The 19,819-nt window shown below is 43.9% G+C and overlaps 1 protein-coding gene across 1 annotated transcript in view; it reads left to right on the top strand.

Moving 5' to 3' along the window:
• The first annotated feature begins 3,776 nt into the window (after positions 1-3,776).
• Positions 3,777-19,819, top strand: part of LOC144494204 (Fc receptor-like protein 2) — a 56,432-nt gene continuing 40,389 nt past the window's right edge. Inside the window, exons 1-2 of the mRNA XM_078213806.1 lie at positions 3,777-3,935; positions 4,691-4,837. Of these exons, the coding sequence (XP_078069932.1) occupies positions 4,807-4,837 (31 nt within the window). The 5' untranslated portion in view covers positions 3,777-3,935; positions 4,691-4,806. The remainder of the gene's footprint in view (positions 3,936-4,690; positions 4,838-19,819) is intronic.

Raw genomic sequence — 19,819 nt, 5'->3', positions numbered from 1 at the left:
TGGCTGTCATCGTGAACTTGTATTCAGCAGAGCTGCTTTACAACTATCAGCATGTTGAACTGAAGCAACTTCCTTGAAAAATTGTGCACCACATAGCAAACAAGGTTCTGTAAAATATTGCCCGCAATTTCATGCGAAACAAGTTTGAGGTTTACAAATTTAGATGGAAGGAAACAAATCTGTTTATGACTGCTTTTTTTTTGATGGAACAACGAACTGAAGTACAAACCTTTTAGTCACGTAAGCATCTCAATAAGAGTGGCAGTGGTGTAATGGTCTTGTCACTGCAGTAGTAAATCGAGGACCTCAGGCGAGATCTGTGGACCATAGTTCAAATTCCACATGGCTGATGATAAAAGATCTGTATTCTTAAATCATAATAATCTAATCATGAACATGAATCCATTGTCGATTGTTGTGAAAAACACATCTGGTTCACTGATGTCCTTTCGGGAAGGAAAAGTGGTTCGCACTGCTGTCTCAGTGCCAGGGACCCGAGTTTGATTCCGGCCTTGGGTGACTGTATGTGTGGAGTTTTTGCATTCTCCCTGTGTCTGCATGGGTTGCCTTCGGGTACTCTGGTATCCTCCCACAGATGTGGAGATGCCAGCGCTGGACTGGGGTAAACACAGTAAGAAGTCTCACAACACCAGGTTAAAGTCCAGCAGTCCAAAGAGATGTGTATTGTCTCCAGCCGGGACAGTTCGTGAGATTTTGCAAGCCCAGGCAAGTCGTGGGGGTTACAGATAGTGTGACATGAACCCAAGAGACTGATAGCCAAGTTTCGCACACATGAGGACAGCCTCAACCGGGATCTTGGGTACATGTCACACTATCAGTTAGCCCCGCACCTCTTTAACCTGTGCTTAACCCTCTCTCCACTCACATTGTCTGTACCTTTAAGATTTGATTACCTGTAAAGACTCGCATTCCAACCATTATTTTGTAAATTGAGTTTGTGTCTTTATATGCCCTGTTTGTGAACTGAAATCCCATTCATCTGACGAAGGAGCAGCGAGCGTTCCGAAAGCTAGTGGCTTTTAATACGAAATAAACCTGTTGGACTTTAAGCTGGTGTTGTGAGACTTCTTACTGTCTTCCTCCCACAGCCCAAAAATGTGCAGGTTTGGTGGATTGGCCATGCTAAATTGCCCCTTAATGTCCCAAGATGTGGAATTAAGGTGGATTGGCCATAATGAATATATGGGGTTATAAGGATCAGGTGGGTGAGAAGGTCTGGGTAAGATGTGCTGTCAGGGAGTCAGCGCAGACCTGATGGGCCGAATATCTTCCTTCAGTTCAACAGCTTCAGAGCATGAACTCTGCTCCATTTCGCCCAGTGCCAGTTTGCATCTTGGACTCATGTCTTGCTTTCAGACAGCGATAACCCTAACTCTGCTATTAACGTTTTCGGCTACTTTGCGTTTAGACAGTGTTGACTTTTGATTTGATTTGATTTATTATTGTCACATAGAGTCATGAAGTCATGGAGGTTTACAGCATGGAAACAGGCCCTTCGGCCCAACATGTCCATGCCGCCCTTTTTTTTTTAAAACCCCAAGGCTAATCCCAATTGCCCGCATTTGGCCCATATCCCTCTCTACCCATCGTATCCATGGAACTATCTAAATACTTTTTAAAAGATAAACTTGTACCCGCCTCTACTACTACCTCGGGCAGCTTGTTCCAGACACTCACCACCCTGTGTGAAAAAATTGCCCCTCTGGACACTTTTGTATCTCTCCCCTCTCACCTTAAACCTGTGCCCTCTGGTCTTAGACTCCCCTAACTTTGGGAAATGATATTGACTATCTACCTTGTCTATGCCCCTCATTATTTTATAGACCGATATAAGGTCACCCCTCAGCCTCCTACGTTCCAGAGAAAAAAGTCCCAGTCTATTCAGCCTCTCCTTATAACTCAATCCATCAAGTCCCGGTAGCATTCCAGTAAATCTTTTCTGCACTCTTTCTAGTTTAATAATATCCTTTCTATAATAGGGTGACCAGAATTGCACACAGTATTCCAAGTGTGGCCTTACCAATGTCTTGTACAACTTCAACAAGACGTTCCAACTCCTGTATTCAATGTTCTGACCGATGAAACCAAGCATGCCGAATGCCTTCTTCACCACTCTGTCCACCTGTGACTCCACTTTCAAGGAGCTATGAACATGTACCCTTAGATCTCTTTGTTCTGTAACTCTCCCCAACACCCTACCATGAACTGAGTAAGTCCTGCCCTGGTTCAATCTACCAAAATGCATCACTTCGCATTTGTCTAAATTAAACTCCATCTGCCATTCGTCAACCCACTGGCCCAATTGATCAAGATCCCACTGCAATTGGAGATAACCTTCCTCACTGTCCACCATGCCACCAATCTTGGTGTCATCTGCAAACTTACTAACCATGCCCCCTATATTCTCATCCAAATCATTAATATAAATGACAAATAGCAGTGGGCCCAGCATTGATCCCTGAGGCACACCGCTGGTCACAGGCCTCCAGTTTGAAAGATAACTCTCTACAACCACCATCTGGCTTCTGTCAAGAAGTCAATTTTGTATCCATTTAGATACCTTACCCTGGATCCCATGAGATTTAACCTTATGCAACAACCTACCATGCGGTACCTTGTCAAAGGCCTTGCTAAAGTCCAATGCAGACAACATCAACTGCACTGCCCTCATCGACATGTTTTCTTTGAGGATAATTAAAGCTTTTTTTTTGGAAGACACTAATGTCCTTTAGGGAAGGAAACTGCCACACTTACCACTCTGGCCTACATGTAACCAGACTCACATCAATGCGGTTGACTGTTAACTGCCCTCTGAAGTGGCATGGCAAACCATTCAGTAAAATGACAAATAGTGATAGGCAGCAAATACTGACACGGTGGCACAGTGGTTAGCACTGCTGCCTCGCAGTGTCAGGACCCGGGTTCAATTCCGGCCTCGGGTGACTGTGTGGAGTTTGCACATTCTCTCCGTGTCTGCACGGGTTTCCTCTGGGTGCTCCGGTTTCCTCCCACACTCCAAAGATGTGCGGGCTAGGTTGGTGGCCACACGAAATTGTGTCTTCGTGTCCAAAAATGTGTAGGTTAGGGGGATTGGCCATGATAAATTGCCCCTTAGTGTCAGGGGGACGAGCAAGGGAAATACGTAAAAAAATGTGGGGTTATGGGGATAGTGCCTTGGTGCGATTGTTGTCAGTGCAAACTTGATGGGCTGAATGGTCTCCTTCTGCACTGTAGGGATTCTATGAACACCAACACCCATGAAATAATTATTTACATATAGAAGAGGAGGATTGACATCCAGAGAGGCAAGGCGAATGAGGAACCGAATAGCTATAAGTGGAAGTTTCAAACCTCCTTGTGGTAAAAGGCATGTCTTTTTTGGGGGGTTTACAGACTGGAAATTCTCTTTTTTGTTGTCAACCCAGCTGCAGTTTGGAGCCAGTTCATTTCAAGACGAGAGCTTCATATCAGAACGGAACAGTTTCCTTCAGGATGCTGCTGCTTCCTTAATCAGCAAAGATGCCTAGGTAACCATTGGGATTTTGCCTTTGACCTTTTGCAGGTCAAAATGAACTGTTACAGAGCAAACTTCAGGCATCTGCTCCTCCTTTGTGTGTTGCGAATTCTCGACCGGACTCTCTGTTTGTCAGTCCTGCCCTTGCGGGTGAAGTCTTAACTCCACACAATCATCTGTGTTGCAAGTGCTGCTCAGCTGCACTGGAAAGAGGAACTATGTTTCTTTTATTCTCTATTCTCAAAACCGACTAACCTCAGATGATCACTCAAGATGCCCCGTTAAACAAATGTCACAGTCCGTCTGTTCAGGGGCCAGTTGGTCTCCAGAAAAACAGCAGCAACTTTACGCAACAGCAGCACGGTATGAAACAATAGAGGTGTTATTTGAAAAGCCATTGGTGAGGCCACACTTGGAGTTTTGTGTATAGTTTTGGTCTCCTTATCTGAGGAAGGATATCGTTGCCATGGAGGGAGTACACAAAAGGTTTACCAGGCTGATTCCTGGGATGGCAGGTCTGTCACTTGAGGAAAGATTAAGTCGGTTAGGATTATATTCACTGGAGTTTAGAAGAGTGAGAGGGGATCTCACTGAAACTTGTAGAATTCTGACAGGTTTAGGCAGGGCAGATTCAGAAAGAATATTCCCGATGGTGGGGGGAGTCCAGAACGAGGGATCATACTTTGAGGAAAGGGGTAAACCTTTTAGGACTGAGGTGAGGAGAACTTTCTTCACCCAGTGGATAGTAAATGTGTGGAATTCACTACCACAGAAAGTAGTTGAGGCTAAAACATTGTGTGACTTCAAGAAGAAATTGGATATACATCTTGGGGCTCAAGGGATCAAGCGATAAGGGAGGAAGGCGGGATCAGGATATTGAATTTGATGAGCAGACATGATCAAAATGAATGGCGGAGCAGACTCGAAGGGCAGAATGGCCTCCTCCTGCTTCTATTTTTCATCTTTGGAGTTTATGCATGCTTTGTTTTGTCCAGCCGCTGTGTGCAAGAATACCACTCCTCCCCCCCTCACTTGTCTCGGTCTTTGTCCAATCTTTAAGCTCTCATAGTGTACCGGGTGATGTTATCTCATGTCTATTGAGTTTGTTATTTGCCCAACACTGCCGGTGACTCACTCCACCTCTGTCTCCTTCAGGTTCTCTGCTCTTCAAGACACAATCACAATCGCTGGCTGGAATTCAAACAGCATTGGACATTGTCAATCTGACCCTGACTTTCTGAAGAAAATTCCTGTCAGAGAGAGGAGTCGAGATGGATCTCCCGTTGGCTTTTCTGTTACTTTGTAAGTATCAGTGTGCATTGAAACGACCGCTAACAATCTATAAGGAGTAATTCTGCCACTGAAATTTCACATATGTATTCACACACACAGAAAAACGCATTGTCCAGCACACATATATTTTCACACACACACATACACACACATACAACTCACATACACACTCTCTCTCTCACACACACACATGCACACTCACACATACGCTCTCTCAAACACAGACACATACACAGTCTTTCTCTGTCACACACAGACAAACACACACAGTCTCTTTCCTATGGTAGAAAAGTCAAGCACTCGGGGACATAGTTTTAAGTTGCGTGAGGAAAACGTTAGAGGAGATGTGCAAAGCAAGTTTTTTACACAGAGGGTGGTGAATGTCTGGAACTCGCTGCCCAGGGAGGTGGTGGGAGCAGGAACGATAGCGGCATTTAAGGGGCAACTGGACGAATTCATGAATCAGTGGGAATGGAGTGATACGGACTCTAGAATTGCATACGGTTTTAGTTCAGGCAGGCATCATGATCAGCGCAGGCTGAGGGCCGAAGGGCCTGTTCCTGTGCTGTATTTCTCTCTGTTCTTTGTTCACTCACACACATGTATAATTATGGCTGCTGTGACTGAGTGGATGTGTGCAGTTGATTGTGAATGTGTGAGTATGGGTGTGAAAGCATATGTGTGTGTGAACCCGGATGTGTGTTTGTGAGTATCTGCATCAGTATGTGTATGATTAAGTGTGTATGAGTCTGAGCATTTGTGCATCTGTGTTTGTTTGTGCATAGAATCATAGAAACCTTACAGTGCAGAAAGAGGCCACCCGGCCCATCGAGTCTGCAGCGACCACAATCCCACCCAGGCCCGACCCCCATATCCCTACATATTTACCGGCTAATCCCTCGAACCTACGCATCTCAGGACACTTAGGGGCAATTTTGGCATGGCCAATCAACCTAACCTGCACATCTTTGGATGATATGTGTGTGCTTGTTATTGTGTGTATGTGCGCGTCTGTATATGTCTGAGTTTGTGCATGTGTGTATCAGTGTTTGCGTGCGTGGGATTGTGAGTGTGAGTTTCTACGTGTGTGTATGTGAGCATTTGCCTTTGAGAATGTGTGCCCTTATGTGTCTGATTCCTTGTGTGTATATGTGCATTTTTGTGCGTGTATATGTGTGAATATGTGAACATGTGCATGTATCTGTGCGTGTGTGTGTGAATGCATGGATTTGTGAACGTGTGTGTATTTGTGAGCGTGTGCGCTCTGACGAAGGGACATCCCGACTCGAAACGTTGGCTCTATTCTCTCTCCACAGATGCTGTCAGAGCTGCTGAAATTTTCCAGCATTCTCTGTTTTTGTTTCTGATTCCAGCATCCACAGTATTTTGCCTTTACCTTGTGTGTGTTGTGTGTTTATATGTATATGTTTCTGTGTGTCTATGTGTCTGTGTGTGCATGTGTGTATGTGTCTGTGTGTTTGTGTGTGTGAGTGTTTCTGTCAGTCTGTGTGCATTTGTGTGTGTCGTGTGAGGTTTGTGTGTCTGTGTTTCTGTGTGTGTGTGTGAGAGAGATTTGTGTGTGTATGTGTTTTTGTTTGAGTGTGTGTGTGTGAGTGAGGTTTGTGTGTGTTTCTGTGAGTGTGCATGTTTCTGTTTGTGTGTGTGTTAATTTAAGGAGTGAGCGATATCCTTGCCTGGGACAAATATGCGCTAACAGAAAGCATGCACCCACACCATTGTAACTTACTCGTCATGGGCTTCCTTCTGATCTAGGTTGCTTCCCACAGCAGTTGAAGCTGTAATAGTCTGTCACATCACCAGTAACATACGTTTCGTATAAGTGACTTGAAAAGTGTTAAAATTATTGGAATTCCCCAAAAGGAGGCAAAATTTAATAAGAGATTATTTCATAGATTGAGACCAGTTAGTTAAAACATGAACAGAGACGGTGGATGTATGTTTGAAAAATGAAGCATTGCATTGCAGACACATATGTTTCACATGGTCTCACTTTTGGCCTGTTGGTAACAGCTGGAGTCGGGGGGGGGGGGTGCGGAATGGCTGGCAAAAAGTCCCAATGTCGTAATGGAGGACAGTCTAGAAATGCCTGCATCTTCCTGGACAGTTGATGGCCGTAGATATGAAGACTATAGCACGGGCACTGAGCAAATTCATTCAGTCCATTAGGGCCATGTTGGCCAACTGAATCATCTCTACATTTCTGTTTCTTTGTTCTTCTATCACTGGTTGCCTGTGACAGGCATGGCTTGTTAGGCCTATTCCAGAGGGGCAGTTCAGAGTCAACAATCTTACTTCCCAATGGTGGGGGATTCCAGAACTAGCGGTCATAGTTGGAAGATAAGAGGTAAACCATTTAGAATGGAGGTGAGGAGAAATTTCTTCACCCAGAGGGTGGGTGAATGAGTTGAATTCACGACCACCGAAAGTAGTTTGAGGTCAGAACATTCTTTGATTTCAAGAATAAATTAGATAATAGCTCTTGGAGCTAAAGGGACATGGGGGAAGGGGGGATCAGGATATTGAATTTGATGATCAGCCATGATCAAAATGAATGGTAGAGCAGGCTCGAAGGGCCGAATGGCCTACGCCTGCTTCTCGTTTCCATGTTTCTACTCCAGGACATGGAGTCTCGGCGAGGTCAGAGCAGATAAGGATGGGAATGTTCCTTACATGAAGGTCATTAGCAAACCAAATGGAGTTTTAAAAATGATAATTGATGACAGTTTTGTGCTCACCATTACTTACAATAGCGTTATAATTACAGATTTCATGGTGCAGTTTCAGAGGTTCACATCACAGTAAGAACCCCTTCAGTCCATTGTGTCTGTGCCAGCCATCAAGCACCTATCCATTCTAATCCAATTTTCCAGCACTTTGTCCATAGCCACGTATGCTTTGGTATTTCAGATGCTCATCTAAACACTCCTTAAAAGTTGTGAGGGTTCCCGCCTTTACCCCTCCTCTGCAGGCAGCGAGATCCAGATTTCAAACATCCTTCTTCCTCAATTCTCCTGCTCCTTTCCTTAAATCAATCCTGCTTGGTTATCAGTCATTGAATTGAAATGTCACCTGCAGCCCTGGGAAGATTTGTACCCGTGGCCAGCAGGAGCCATTCTGCATCCCCACGTGGCTACTTTAGTGACATTGCCACAAAGTTATCTCTTCCTCTTTAGTTCACCAGAGCCCTGATTCTTTATCCAAACTGTGACTTCCTTTTATAATGTTACAGCAAAATCTGCTTCCATCATTGATTCAGCTGCTGAACACAGAATCATGATATCTTGATCATTTCTTGTTACAACTGGTTATTTTTCCAATGACCTTAGATTTGAGTCTCCTGAATGGAGAGTGGATATATCTGAGGGTTCGGCCATTGAGTCTATATGGGTAGAAGTGAGGAATACAAAGGGGGAAATCACTTTGATAGAGTTGTACTACAGCCCCCCAAATAGTCAGCAGGAAATTGAGGAGCAAATATGTAAGGAGATTATAGATAGCTCCAAGAAAAATAGGGTGGTAATGGTAGGGGATTTTAACTTTCCCATCATAGACTGGGGCAGCTGTAGTATGAGAGGGTTGGACGGAGAGAAATTTGTTGAGTGTATTCAGGAGGAATTTCTCTTCAGCATGTGGATGGCCCGACCAGAGAGGGGGCAAAACTTGACTTCCTCTTGGGAAATAAGGAAGGGCAGGTGACAGAAGTGTTAGTGAGGAATCACTTTGGGACCAGTGACCATAATTCCATTAGTTTTAAGATAGCTGTGGAGAATGATAGGTCTGGCCCAAAAGTTAAAATTCTGAATTGAGGTAAGGCTAATTTTGATGGTATTAGAATGGAATTTTCAAAAGTTAATTGGGGCGGTCTATTGGCAGGCAAAGGGACGTCTGGTAAGTGTGATTCTTTCAAAAGTGTGTTAACCAGGGTTCAGGGTAAGCACATTCCTCTTAAAGTGAAGGGCAAGGTTGGTAGAAGTAGGGAACCCTGGATGACTCGGGACATTGAGGCCCTGTTCAAGAACAAGAAGGAGGCACATGACATGCATAGGCAGCTGGGATCAAGTGGACCCCTTGAAGAGTATAGGAGGTGTAAGAGTAGAATTAAGAGAGAAATCAGGAGGGCAAAAAGGGGACACGAGATTGTTTTGGCAGATAAGGCAAAGGAGAATCCAAAGAGTTCTACAAATACATAAAGGGCAAAGGAGTAGCTAGGGAGTGAGTATGGTCTCTTAAGGATCAATAACATCATCGATGTGTGGATCCACAAGAGATGGGCGAGATCCTAAATGAATATTTCTCATCAGTATTTACTGTTGAGAAAAGCATGGATGTGAGGGAACTTGGGAAAATAAATCGTGATGTCTTGAGGAGTGTACATATTGCAGAGAAGGAGAAGCTGGGAGTCTTAAAGCACATCAAGGTAGATGAATCCCGAGACCTGATGAAGCATATGCCAGGACATTGTGGGAGGCTAGGGAGGAAATTGCGAGTCCCCGAGCAGAGATATTTGAATCACCGATCGTCGCATGTGAGGTGCCTGAAGGTTGGAGGGTGGCAAATGTTGTGCCATCGTTTAAAAAGGGCTGCAAAGAAAAGCCTGGAAACTACAGGCCAGTGAGCCTCACATCTGTGGTGGGTAAGTTGTTGGAAGGTATTTTGAGAGACAGGATCTACAGGCATTAAGAGATGCAAGGACTGATTCGGGACAGTCAGCACGGCTTTGTGAGTGGAAAATCATGTCTCACAAATTTGATTGAGTTTTTTGAAGGGGTCACCAAGAAAGCATATGAGGGCAGTGCAGTTGATGTTGTCTACATGGACTTTAGCAAGGCCTTTGACAAGGTACCGCATGGTAGGTTGTTGCATAAGGTTAAATCTCACGGGAGCCAGGGTGAGGTCGCTAAATGGATACAAAATTAGCTTGATGACAGAAACCAGAGGGTGGTTGGAGAGGGTTGTTTTTCAAACTGGAGGCCTGTGACCAGTGGTATGCCTCAGGGATCAGTGCTGGGTCCACTGTTATTTGTTATTTATATGAATGATTTGGATGAGAAATAGGAGGCATGGTTCGTAAGTTGGTGGATGACACCAAGATTGGTGGCATAGTGGACAGTGAAAAAGGTTATCTCGGATTGCAACGGGATCTTGATCAATTGGGCCAGTGGGCTGACAAATGGCAGATGGAGTTTAATTTAGATAAATGTGAGGTGATGCATTTTGGTAGATTGAACCAGGGCAGGACTTAATCAGTTAATGGTAGATCATTGAGGAGAGTTACAGAACAAAGAGATCGAGGGGTACAGGTTCATATCTCCTTGAAAGTGGAGTCATGGGTGGACAGAGTGGTGAAGAAGGCATTCAGAATGCTTGGTTTCATTGGTCAGAACATTGAATACAGGAGTTGGGACATCTTGTTGAAGTTGTACAAGACATTGGTAAGGCCACACTTGGAATACTGTGTACAGTTCTGATCACCTCATTATAGAAAGGATATTATTCTTAAACGAGAAAGAGTGCAGTAAAGATTTACTAGATGCTAACAGAAGTTGCTGGTTTGAGTTATAAGGAGAGGCTGGATAGACTGGGACATTTCTCTCTGGGGCGTAGGAGGGTGATCTTATCGAGGTCTATAAAATAATGAGGGGCATAGATCAGCTAGATAGGCAATATCTTTTCCCAAATGTAGGGGAACCTAAAACTAGTAGGCTTAGGTTTAAGCTGAGAAGGGAGAGATACAAAAGTGTCCAGTGTGGCAATTTTTTCACACAGAGGGTAGTGAGCATCAGGAACAAGCTGCCAGATGTAGTAGTAGAGGCGGGTACAATTTTGTCTTTTAAAAAGCATTTAGACAGTTACATGGGTAAGATGGGTATAGAGGGATATGGGCCAAATGCAGGCAATTGGGACTAGCTTAAGGTTTTTAAAAAAAGGGCAGCATGGACAAGTTGGGTTGAAGGGCCTGTTTCCATGCTGTAAACCTCTATGACTCAATGAAACATAGAATCCTACAGCTCTGAAGGAGGCCATTTGGCCCATCGAGTCTGCATTGACCACAGTCCCACCCAGGTCCTATCACCATTACCCGGTGCATTTACCTAGCTAGTCCCCCTGACACTAAGGGGCAATTTAGCATGGCCAATCCACCTCACCCGCTCATCTTTTCACTGTGGGAGGAAACCAGAGCAGCCGGAGGAAACCCTCGCAGACACGAGGAGAATGTGCAAACTCCACGCAGACAGTGACCCAAGCCGGGAATTGAACCCGGGTCCCCGGCACTGTGTGGCAGCAGTACTAATCACTGTGCCACCATGCCACCCTAAGTACGCATTATTCAACCTTCAGGGAATGAAATGATCCCATTTCATCCATCAAAATCCTGAATGACCATGAACACAATTAACAAACACTGCCTGAGCATTCTGTGATACATGGTGTTAGGGACCAGACCAGAAACTCCAAGGTATTTTATGAAGTTGGCCTAAACCCCATTTGATTTTGGCATTACGGTGAAAATAAGATGTTTCGCTTGACGTATGACTCAATTGACCCACAAGGATGTTTTTACCCAAACAAACTTTATTTAAGAACAAAAGTTAGAATATAACAAAAAGAATGAACCTAATATTTACCAATTAAGATACTTACACATGGTAAAGTATAATCTTAATAGCTAGCTATCTCTGTTGTTCCAATTTAAAGCCGTATCCCCATAGACATACACCGTTCTTCAGAAGTAGTTAGCACAAATACAAGTATGGTCACGGGGTGCTCGATTTCCAGCCTTTTAACAATTCTGGACAAAGATTTACTTTCCAGAGAAGGATATATCCTCAAACAGACAAACTTCAGGGAAGTAACCCAATCTCCAGATTTCACAGAGGGGAAAAGAGAGCTGCTGCACTCTAAAACCTCAAAGCGACATCTAAAGAACAACCAAGCTTGAATTTTCTGCACACGCCTAGTTCCACTTAGACATATGACAATATGATCTGTCAATCATAGAATCATAGAATCCCTGCAGTGCAGAATGAGGCCATTTGATCCATTGAATCTACACTGACTCTCTGACTCAGTGTTTTACCCAGACTCTTTCACCCGCGCAATCCCCATGACCCAAACATTTTACCACGGCTAATCCAACAAATCAACACACCTTTGGACAGTAAGGCGTCATTTTTTAACCATGACCAATCCCCCCTAACCCGCATATCCTTCGAGTGTGGGAGGAAACCGGAGCAACCAGAGAAAACCCATGCAGGTACGGGAAAAAAGTGCCAACTCCATACAGTCACCCAAGGCCAGAATTGAAACCTGTGAGGCAACAGTGCCAACAACTGTGCCCCCATGCCGCAACTTAATCAACTTAATCAAGTCTTATTCTGAAAAACCAGTAGGGCAAGTCTCAAAAGTAACAATCCTGCGTTCGTCCAGATTAACATACTGTCTACATTGTGGTAGCCAGAACAGAGGTGGATGATGACACGTATGTTTCATAAAGGAATCACTGAGTGTTGCTTTTACACAAATAGACAAAGCAAGGATCTGAAAGTCTTTCTTCCATTTTGCCATGCAGACAGAAAATGTGCAAACTCCACACAGTCAGCTGCTAACCACTGTGCCACCTTGCCACCCAAAATATATTTATTAGTGTCACAAGTAGGCTTTCATTCACACTGCAATGAAGTTACTGTAAAAATCCCTCAGTCGCCACACTCTGCCGCCTCTTTGGGTACACTGAGGGAGAATTTAGCATGGCCAATGCCCCTAAGCAGCACATCTTTCAGACTGTGGGAGGAAACCAGAGCATCTGGTGAAAACCTCACACAGACACGGGGACAATGTGCAAACTCCACACAGACAGTCACCCAAGCCAGGAATTGAACCCAGTTCCCTGGCACTGTGAGGCAGCAGTGCTAACCACTGTACCATCGTACGGCCCCTACAGTGGCCAGACTGAATGAAAGGGTGAAGTTGTGCAGGCAAATGGTCTTTCCAAAAACTATCACCCTACTTATCTACCTTTCCAAATGTCCCACTGTCTTTCTACCTGCCTGTTTACTTTTGCATCCACATTTGTCTAAGTTGTTATCTGACTGTAAACATAAACCTCTTTCCAGGTAATTACCTTTGGAAAACAAAGCCAAGGAAAGGGGTCAACACAAATTCAGTTAAACAAAACATTTCACTTTACTTAACTTGAGGCATCAATACTCATACAGACTCATAACAGTGGCAACACTTCAACTCATTTAACTGTATCCCGCTGACTCTCACATTAACTCTAAACATTTAATGGAAGCCCAAAACTACCCGGTTTCAGCCAAATGGCCAGGTTGCTCTCTGTGTAGATCTTCCCTCCTGGTTCTTTGTCTTCTCTGAAGATGTTCTTCAGGGCACATTTGTGAAAGTGGACCTTGAGATGTCACTGGAGACAAAGTCTCAAACAGCATTTTTTTCTACCCCAAACTCCCCAGTCTTTCAGAGTGTTCTCTTAGTGCACACAGAGCGCACTTAGTCAATGATATCACCAGAACACAATCACAATGTTCACTTACAACCAATGGAGTTAATTGTGAACAACTCCCAAATGTTTCTGCCAAACCACACGAAGGTCACATAGTTTCACCGTGTAAGGATACGGTGAGAAACTTCAGCATTGGGAAGTCTAACGTAACCCGAACAACTACCCTTATTTGGTCAGCACAAAAAACAACAGCAAAAAAACATCATGCTCACAGGACAGGTCATGACTTGCAGCAGCATTCTAACCCACATTAAAACTTGGCCACAGTTCTCAGCATGCTTGATTCCCATTGTCATCATTGCTCTCACAGTTGATATTGCCGTTGTTGCTACTTTTGGTCACTTGGCCACAAAGTATAATGTTCCATTGCTTCCAACATTGATTCCTGAGGGTGCAGGAATGGTTTGGCGGGGGGAGGTTGTTGTTGAGTCGGGGAATAGTTTTTTGTAAGACCGTGGACCTGCACAACTTCACACTTCCATCGAGCCTGGCCATTGTATTTCACTAACAAGTGTTACATCTCCGTAACCACTGCTCCTTTATCGACAAGGGGCTGTCATTTTTGCTGAAATGTCCATACTGTAGATTTTTTTTAAGCAATTTTTTTTCTGAACTTCAATCCATTGAACATCATCCATTTCCGGGTACCACATATTTGGATGGATGTGAGGTTGGTGGAGATGGCGCAGAATGGTTGGAGGGATATAGTTTTGTGGCTACAGGTATAGTTTTAGACAAGTTGGAATTTCTCTGTGAGAAGAAAATAAGGTAGAATACAGATTTCATAGAAGAACAGTTCTTAAAAAAGAGAAGTTTGTTTGAAATAGCACGGTCGCACAGTGGTTAGCACTGTTGCCTCACAACGCCAGGGACCCGGGTTCAGCCTTGAGTCATTGTCTGTGTGGATTTTGCACGTTCTCCTCATGGTTGTGTGGATTACCCTTGGGTGTTCCGGTTTCCTCCCAAAGTCCAAAGATGTGCAGGTTAGGTTGATTGGCCATGCTAAAAACAAAGTTGCCCTTAGTGTCCTGAGATGCGTAGGTTAGAGGGATTAGTGGGTAAAATATGTAGGGATATGGCCTGGGTGGGATTGTGGTCGGTGCAGACTCGATGGGCCGTATGGCCTCTTTCTGTACTGTAGGGATTCTATGATAATGGACTGAGTGGCCTCCTTCTGCAGTTTAGGGACTCTATGATTCTGGAAGAAGAACAAATGTGTCATTAATTGCTGAGACAAGGAGCAAGAGACAATGATTTAAGGTTCTGTGTCAGAGTTGCAAGGAAAACATACTTTTTTTCATGCTGTGAGTGGTACTGACCTGGAACGCAGTATCCACAAGGGCTGTGGAAACAGAGACGAAGAATGAGTTGGAAAGGAATTTGTTGGAATTAAGGAAATGTCGAATGGATGCATTCTGTGCCTGAAATAACGCTGTATTTCTCTAATTCAAAGCACATTGTCCCCATGAACTCCTTCCTTTGCTTCAGCAGAGGACTAAAGCAAATCATTAAAACTCAATTTGTCTTAAAATCAAATTAATGATAAATTAGAATTTGAACAAAGTGCGAATTAATTTTGTCCCTGATCAATATCTCTGAATCTGTCTCCACTAACATGAGTTTGACCAGCCAATGATTTTCGGATTCATTCTGGCCTGTAGACATTTGAAAAGCTTACTTTTGTGTGCCACCATTATGGCATGTCAGGAAGATCGAAATATTGCCAAGCTTAACAATTCCCTCGACAGAAAAAGAAACCTTCTATTCTCTTTTGTGAAATCTTTAATTTCCTCTTTAATTATATTCACTTCTTATAACTTCTTTCAAGTTCTTTTGACTGCAAAAACAAAATGCTTGGTGCAGGAAATACAAAATAGAGACTTAGCATGTTAGTCACAAGGGGCATGTCCATTGGTGGTTCATTTATGCTTTTTAAAACAACATCTCAAGTTCCCCTTTATTGCATTTCTCATGCTTGCTGATAATTCTTCATTCCTGAGTTCTTTTTGGTCACGACTGAATACTTAAACTGCTGGATAAAATGCATTTCTGTGTTCCGTCAAGTTACAAAATCTATTTATTCGGGGAGTAACTGACTTGGGTTTTGCCTCTTTCGCCTCGGCACGGTAGCGCAGTGGTTAGCACTCTTGCTTCGCAGCTCCAGGGTCCTGGGTTCGATTCCTGGCTCGGGTCACTGTCTGTGTGGAGTTTGCACATTCTCCTTGTGTCTGTGTGGGTTTCCTCCGGGTGCTCCGGTTTCCTCCCACAGTCCAAAGATGTGCAGGTTAGGTTGATTGGCCAGGTTAAAAATTGCCCCTTAGAGTCCTGAGATGCGTAGGTGAGAGGGATTAGCGGGTAAATATGTGGGGTAGGGCCTGGGTGGGATTGTGGACGGTGCAGACTCGATGGGCCGAATGGCCTTCTTCTGCACTGTAGGGTTTCTATGATTTCTATGATGATTCCTTCACAGTAACGTGACTGCTGTGAAATTATCCACTTCTTCTGTGAAATTATTCTTTGAATGGGTGTAAATTTTGAGGGGTGGATACTCAGCAGAGCCTTGGTGTCCTCGTGCATCAGTCACTGAAAGTGAGCACGCAGGTACGGCAGACAGTGAATAAGGCAAATGGTATGTTGGTCTTCATAATGAGAGGATTTGAATATAGGAATAGGGATGTTTTACTGCAATTGTATAGGGCATTGGTGAGGCCACAACTGGAGGAATGTGTGCAATTTTGGTCTCCTTATCTGAGGAAGGATGTCCTTGCTTTAGAGGGAGTACAGCGAAGGTTTACCAAGCTGATTCCTGGGATAGCAAGTTTTTCATATGAGGAGAGACTGTTAAGATTGTATTCATTGGAATTTAGAAGAGTGAGAGGGGATTGCAAAGAAGCTTATAAAATTCTAACAGGGTTAGACAGGGTAGATTCAGATAGAATGTTCCCGATGGTGGGGGAGTCCAGAGTTAGGGGTCATAGTTTGATGATAAGAGGTAAACCTTTCAGAACTGAGGTGAGAAGAAATTTCTTCACCCAGAGGGTGGTGAATTTGGGGAATTCACTACCGCAGAATGTAATTCAGGCCAAAACACTGTCTGATTTCAAGAAGAAATTAGATATCGCTCTTTGGGCTAAAGGGATCAAGGAATATTGGGAGGACATGGGGTCAGGATATTGAATTTGATTATCATCAATGACCAAAGTGAATGGTGGAGCAGGTTCAAAGGGCTGAATGGCCTCCTCCGGCTTGTATTTGCTATGTGTCTATATTACTACACACCAGCACTGCTTCCTGTTTGAAGACCTCACATTATCCCTTGACTCTTTTGTTTGTTGATTGCCTTTCATCAGAACAATGATGTGAACATTTAAGAACAGCCCAAACCCAACAATATTTTTACCTTTGATCTGAAGAAATTAAGAACATAAGAAATAGGAGTGAGAGTTGACCATTCGGCCCATTCGACCTCTCCGCCATTCAATACTATCATGGCTGATTTTTGGGCTTCAACTCAATTTTCCTGCCTTCTCCCAGTATCCCTTAATTCCTCAAGAGGCCACAAATCCAACTCTCACAGCCACAAATATATTCAAGGATACAACGTTCACAATCCTCTGGGTAAGGGAATTCCAAAAGCTCACAACCCTTTGGGTTAAGAAGTAGCCCCTCATCTCAGACCTAAATTATCGGCCGCCTTCGTCCTTACTCTGAGACTGTCTCCCCCCCTCCACCTCCCCCCTCCCCCTCCCCTCCCCTCTTCCAGGAAATAGGCACCAGTCGCCCAGATTTATGCCAGAGACATGGGTGCAGCTCCTGGTTGGAAAAATCATGGTCAATAAATGTGTCTCTGTCTTTGCTTTTGGCTGTTTATATACTGTTGCCCTGAAACTGAGCTGGACAAGCCGTATGAATATTATATAATTCACTTCTGTTTCCATCAATTTAGTAGACTATATTCGCTGTTTACACAATGGCCTCTGTAACCCTAGGCAGACAACCCATAGACTGGATAACCACTGGATCACCTCTTGTTCAGTCTACCCTGAGCTTCCTGCTTCTTGTAATTTAATTTCCCACCTTGCTTCCTCTGGGACATCTCTGTCATTGCTCTGCCGCAGTGTTCGAATGGAGATCAGCACAAGCTCTGAGGAAATTATCTCATATTTTGATTTGTCAAGGCACGGCCTTCAGGCCTTTGTGAAGCATTCAGCAAATTGAAATTGTAACCTCCTCTTCCACCTTGATACATTTTTTCTTTTACCGGCTTTGAGTCACAGAGCCAGAGATGTCTAAGGCACAGGAAAAGGCCCTTCACCCCATTGCATCTGCAGCAGTCAAAGACAAAACATCTAACTATTCTAATCCCACATCTCAGCACAAAATCCATAGCCTTGTGTGCCTTGGCATTGCAAGTGCACATCTAAATACTTCTTAAATATTGTGAGGGTCTATGCCTCCAACATTCTTTCAGGCAGTGAATTCCAGACTCCCACAACCTTCTGGGTGAAAAGGTTTTTTCTGCACATCCCCTTGAAGCCTCCTGCCCCTTACCTTAAATCTAAGGTCCCCTGGACATTGATCCCTCCACCAAGTGGAAAGGTTTCTTCTTGTCTACTCTGTCTATGCTCCACAGAATTTTATACATCTCAATCACGTCCCCCACCCATCCCCCCTCAGTCTCCTCTGCTCCAAGGAAAACAACCGCAGTCTCTCCAATCTCTCTTCATAACGAAAATTCTGGCAACATCCTGGTAAATCTCTGCACTCTTTCCAGTGCTATCACATTGCTCCTATAATGTAGATTCCAGAATTGCACACAATACTCCAGCTGCGGCACAACCAAAGTTTTATATAGTTCCAGCATAACCTCTTAAATGCAGTGCGTCGGTTATTAAAGGAAATTATACCATATGCCTTCTTAACCAGTTGCTCCACTGGCCCTGCTACCTAAGGGGCCGGTATATAAACATACCAGGTCTTGTTTCTTACTTTATCCTGCATGTCGTATTTCCATGGTTGCTTTGCGCCTCATCTGGACTTATACCTTTCTTTACCCATTACTCCACTCTTTGGCTTTTGCATTGTGGACCTTGTTTTGGAAATTTAATCCCTCCTTTGCTCTAAAACTATAAAGCTGTTGGGGGAACAAAAACACGCAGCAAGTTTGGCAGCAATTGTGGAGTGATAAACAGAATTAATGTTTCTGGACCAACATGGCCATTGTTCAGAACTGCAGGACTCAGTAGTGATGTGGGTCTGATGCTTTTTGAAAAGGGACCAAAGTCAGGTGGATAAAAGCACGGAATATTAGAGATCAAAGCAAATTACTGCAGATGCTGGAATCTGAAACCAAAACAGAAAATGCTGGAAAATCTCAGCAGGTCTGGCAACATCTGGAGGAGAGAAAAGAGCTGACGTTTTGAATCCAGATGACTCATTGTCAAAGTTGTAATGCATAGAAAGTGGAAAATTTTTATATTACCATAGAACCATAGAACCATAGAAAATTACAGCTCAGAAACAGGCCTTTTGGCCCTTCTTGTCTGTGCCGAACCATTTTTTGCCCAGTCCCATTGACCTGCACTTGGACCATATCTCTCCACACCCCTCTCATCCATGAACCTGTCCAAGTTTTTCTTAAATGTTAAAAGTGACCCCGCATTTACCACTTTATCCGGCAGCTCATTCCACACTCCCACCACTCTCTGCGCGAAGAAGCCCCCCCTAATATTCCCTTTAAACTTTTCTCCTTTCACCCTTAACCCATGCCATCTGGTTTTTTTCTCCCCTAGCCTCAGCGGAAAAAGCCTGCTTGCATTCACTCTATCTATACCCATCAAAATCTTATACACCTCTATCAAATCTCCCCTCAATCTTCTACGCTCCAGGGAATAAAGTCCCAACCTATTTAATCTCTCTCTGTAACTCAGCTTCTCAAGTCCCGGCAACATCTTTGTGAACCTTCTCTGCACTCTTTCAACCTTATTTACATCCTTCCTGTAACTAGGTGACCAAAACTGTACACAATACTCCAAAGTCGGCCTCACCAATGCCTTATATAACCTTACCATAACACTCCAACTTTTATGCTCGATACTCCGATTTATAAAGGCCAATGTACCAAAGGCACTCTTTACGACCCTATCCACCTGTGACGTGACTTTTAGGGAATTCTGTACCTGTATTCCCAGATCCCTCTGTTCAACTGCACTCTTCAGAGTTCTACCATTTACCCTGTACGTTCTTCTTTGCTTTGTCCTTCCAATGTGCAATATCTCACACTTGTCTGCATTAAATTCCATTTGCCATTTTTCAGCCCATTTTTCTAGTTGGTCCAAATCCCTCTGCAAGCTTTGAAAACCTTCCTCACTGTCCACTACACCTCCAATCTTTGTATCATCAGCAAACTTGCTGATCCAATTTACCACATTATCATCCAGATCATTGAT

Source organism: Mustelus asterias, chromosome 5 (genome assembly GCF_964213995.1).
Source record: "Mustelus asterias chromosome 5, sMusAst1.hap1.1, whole genome shotgun sequence".
Taxonomy (NCBI): domain Eukaryota; kingdom Metazoa; phylum Chordata; class Chondrichthyes; order Carcharhiniformes; family Triakidae; genus Mustelus; species Mustelus asterias.
This window is presented reverse-complemented; position numbering and strand designations above follow the sequence as displayed.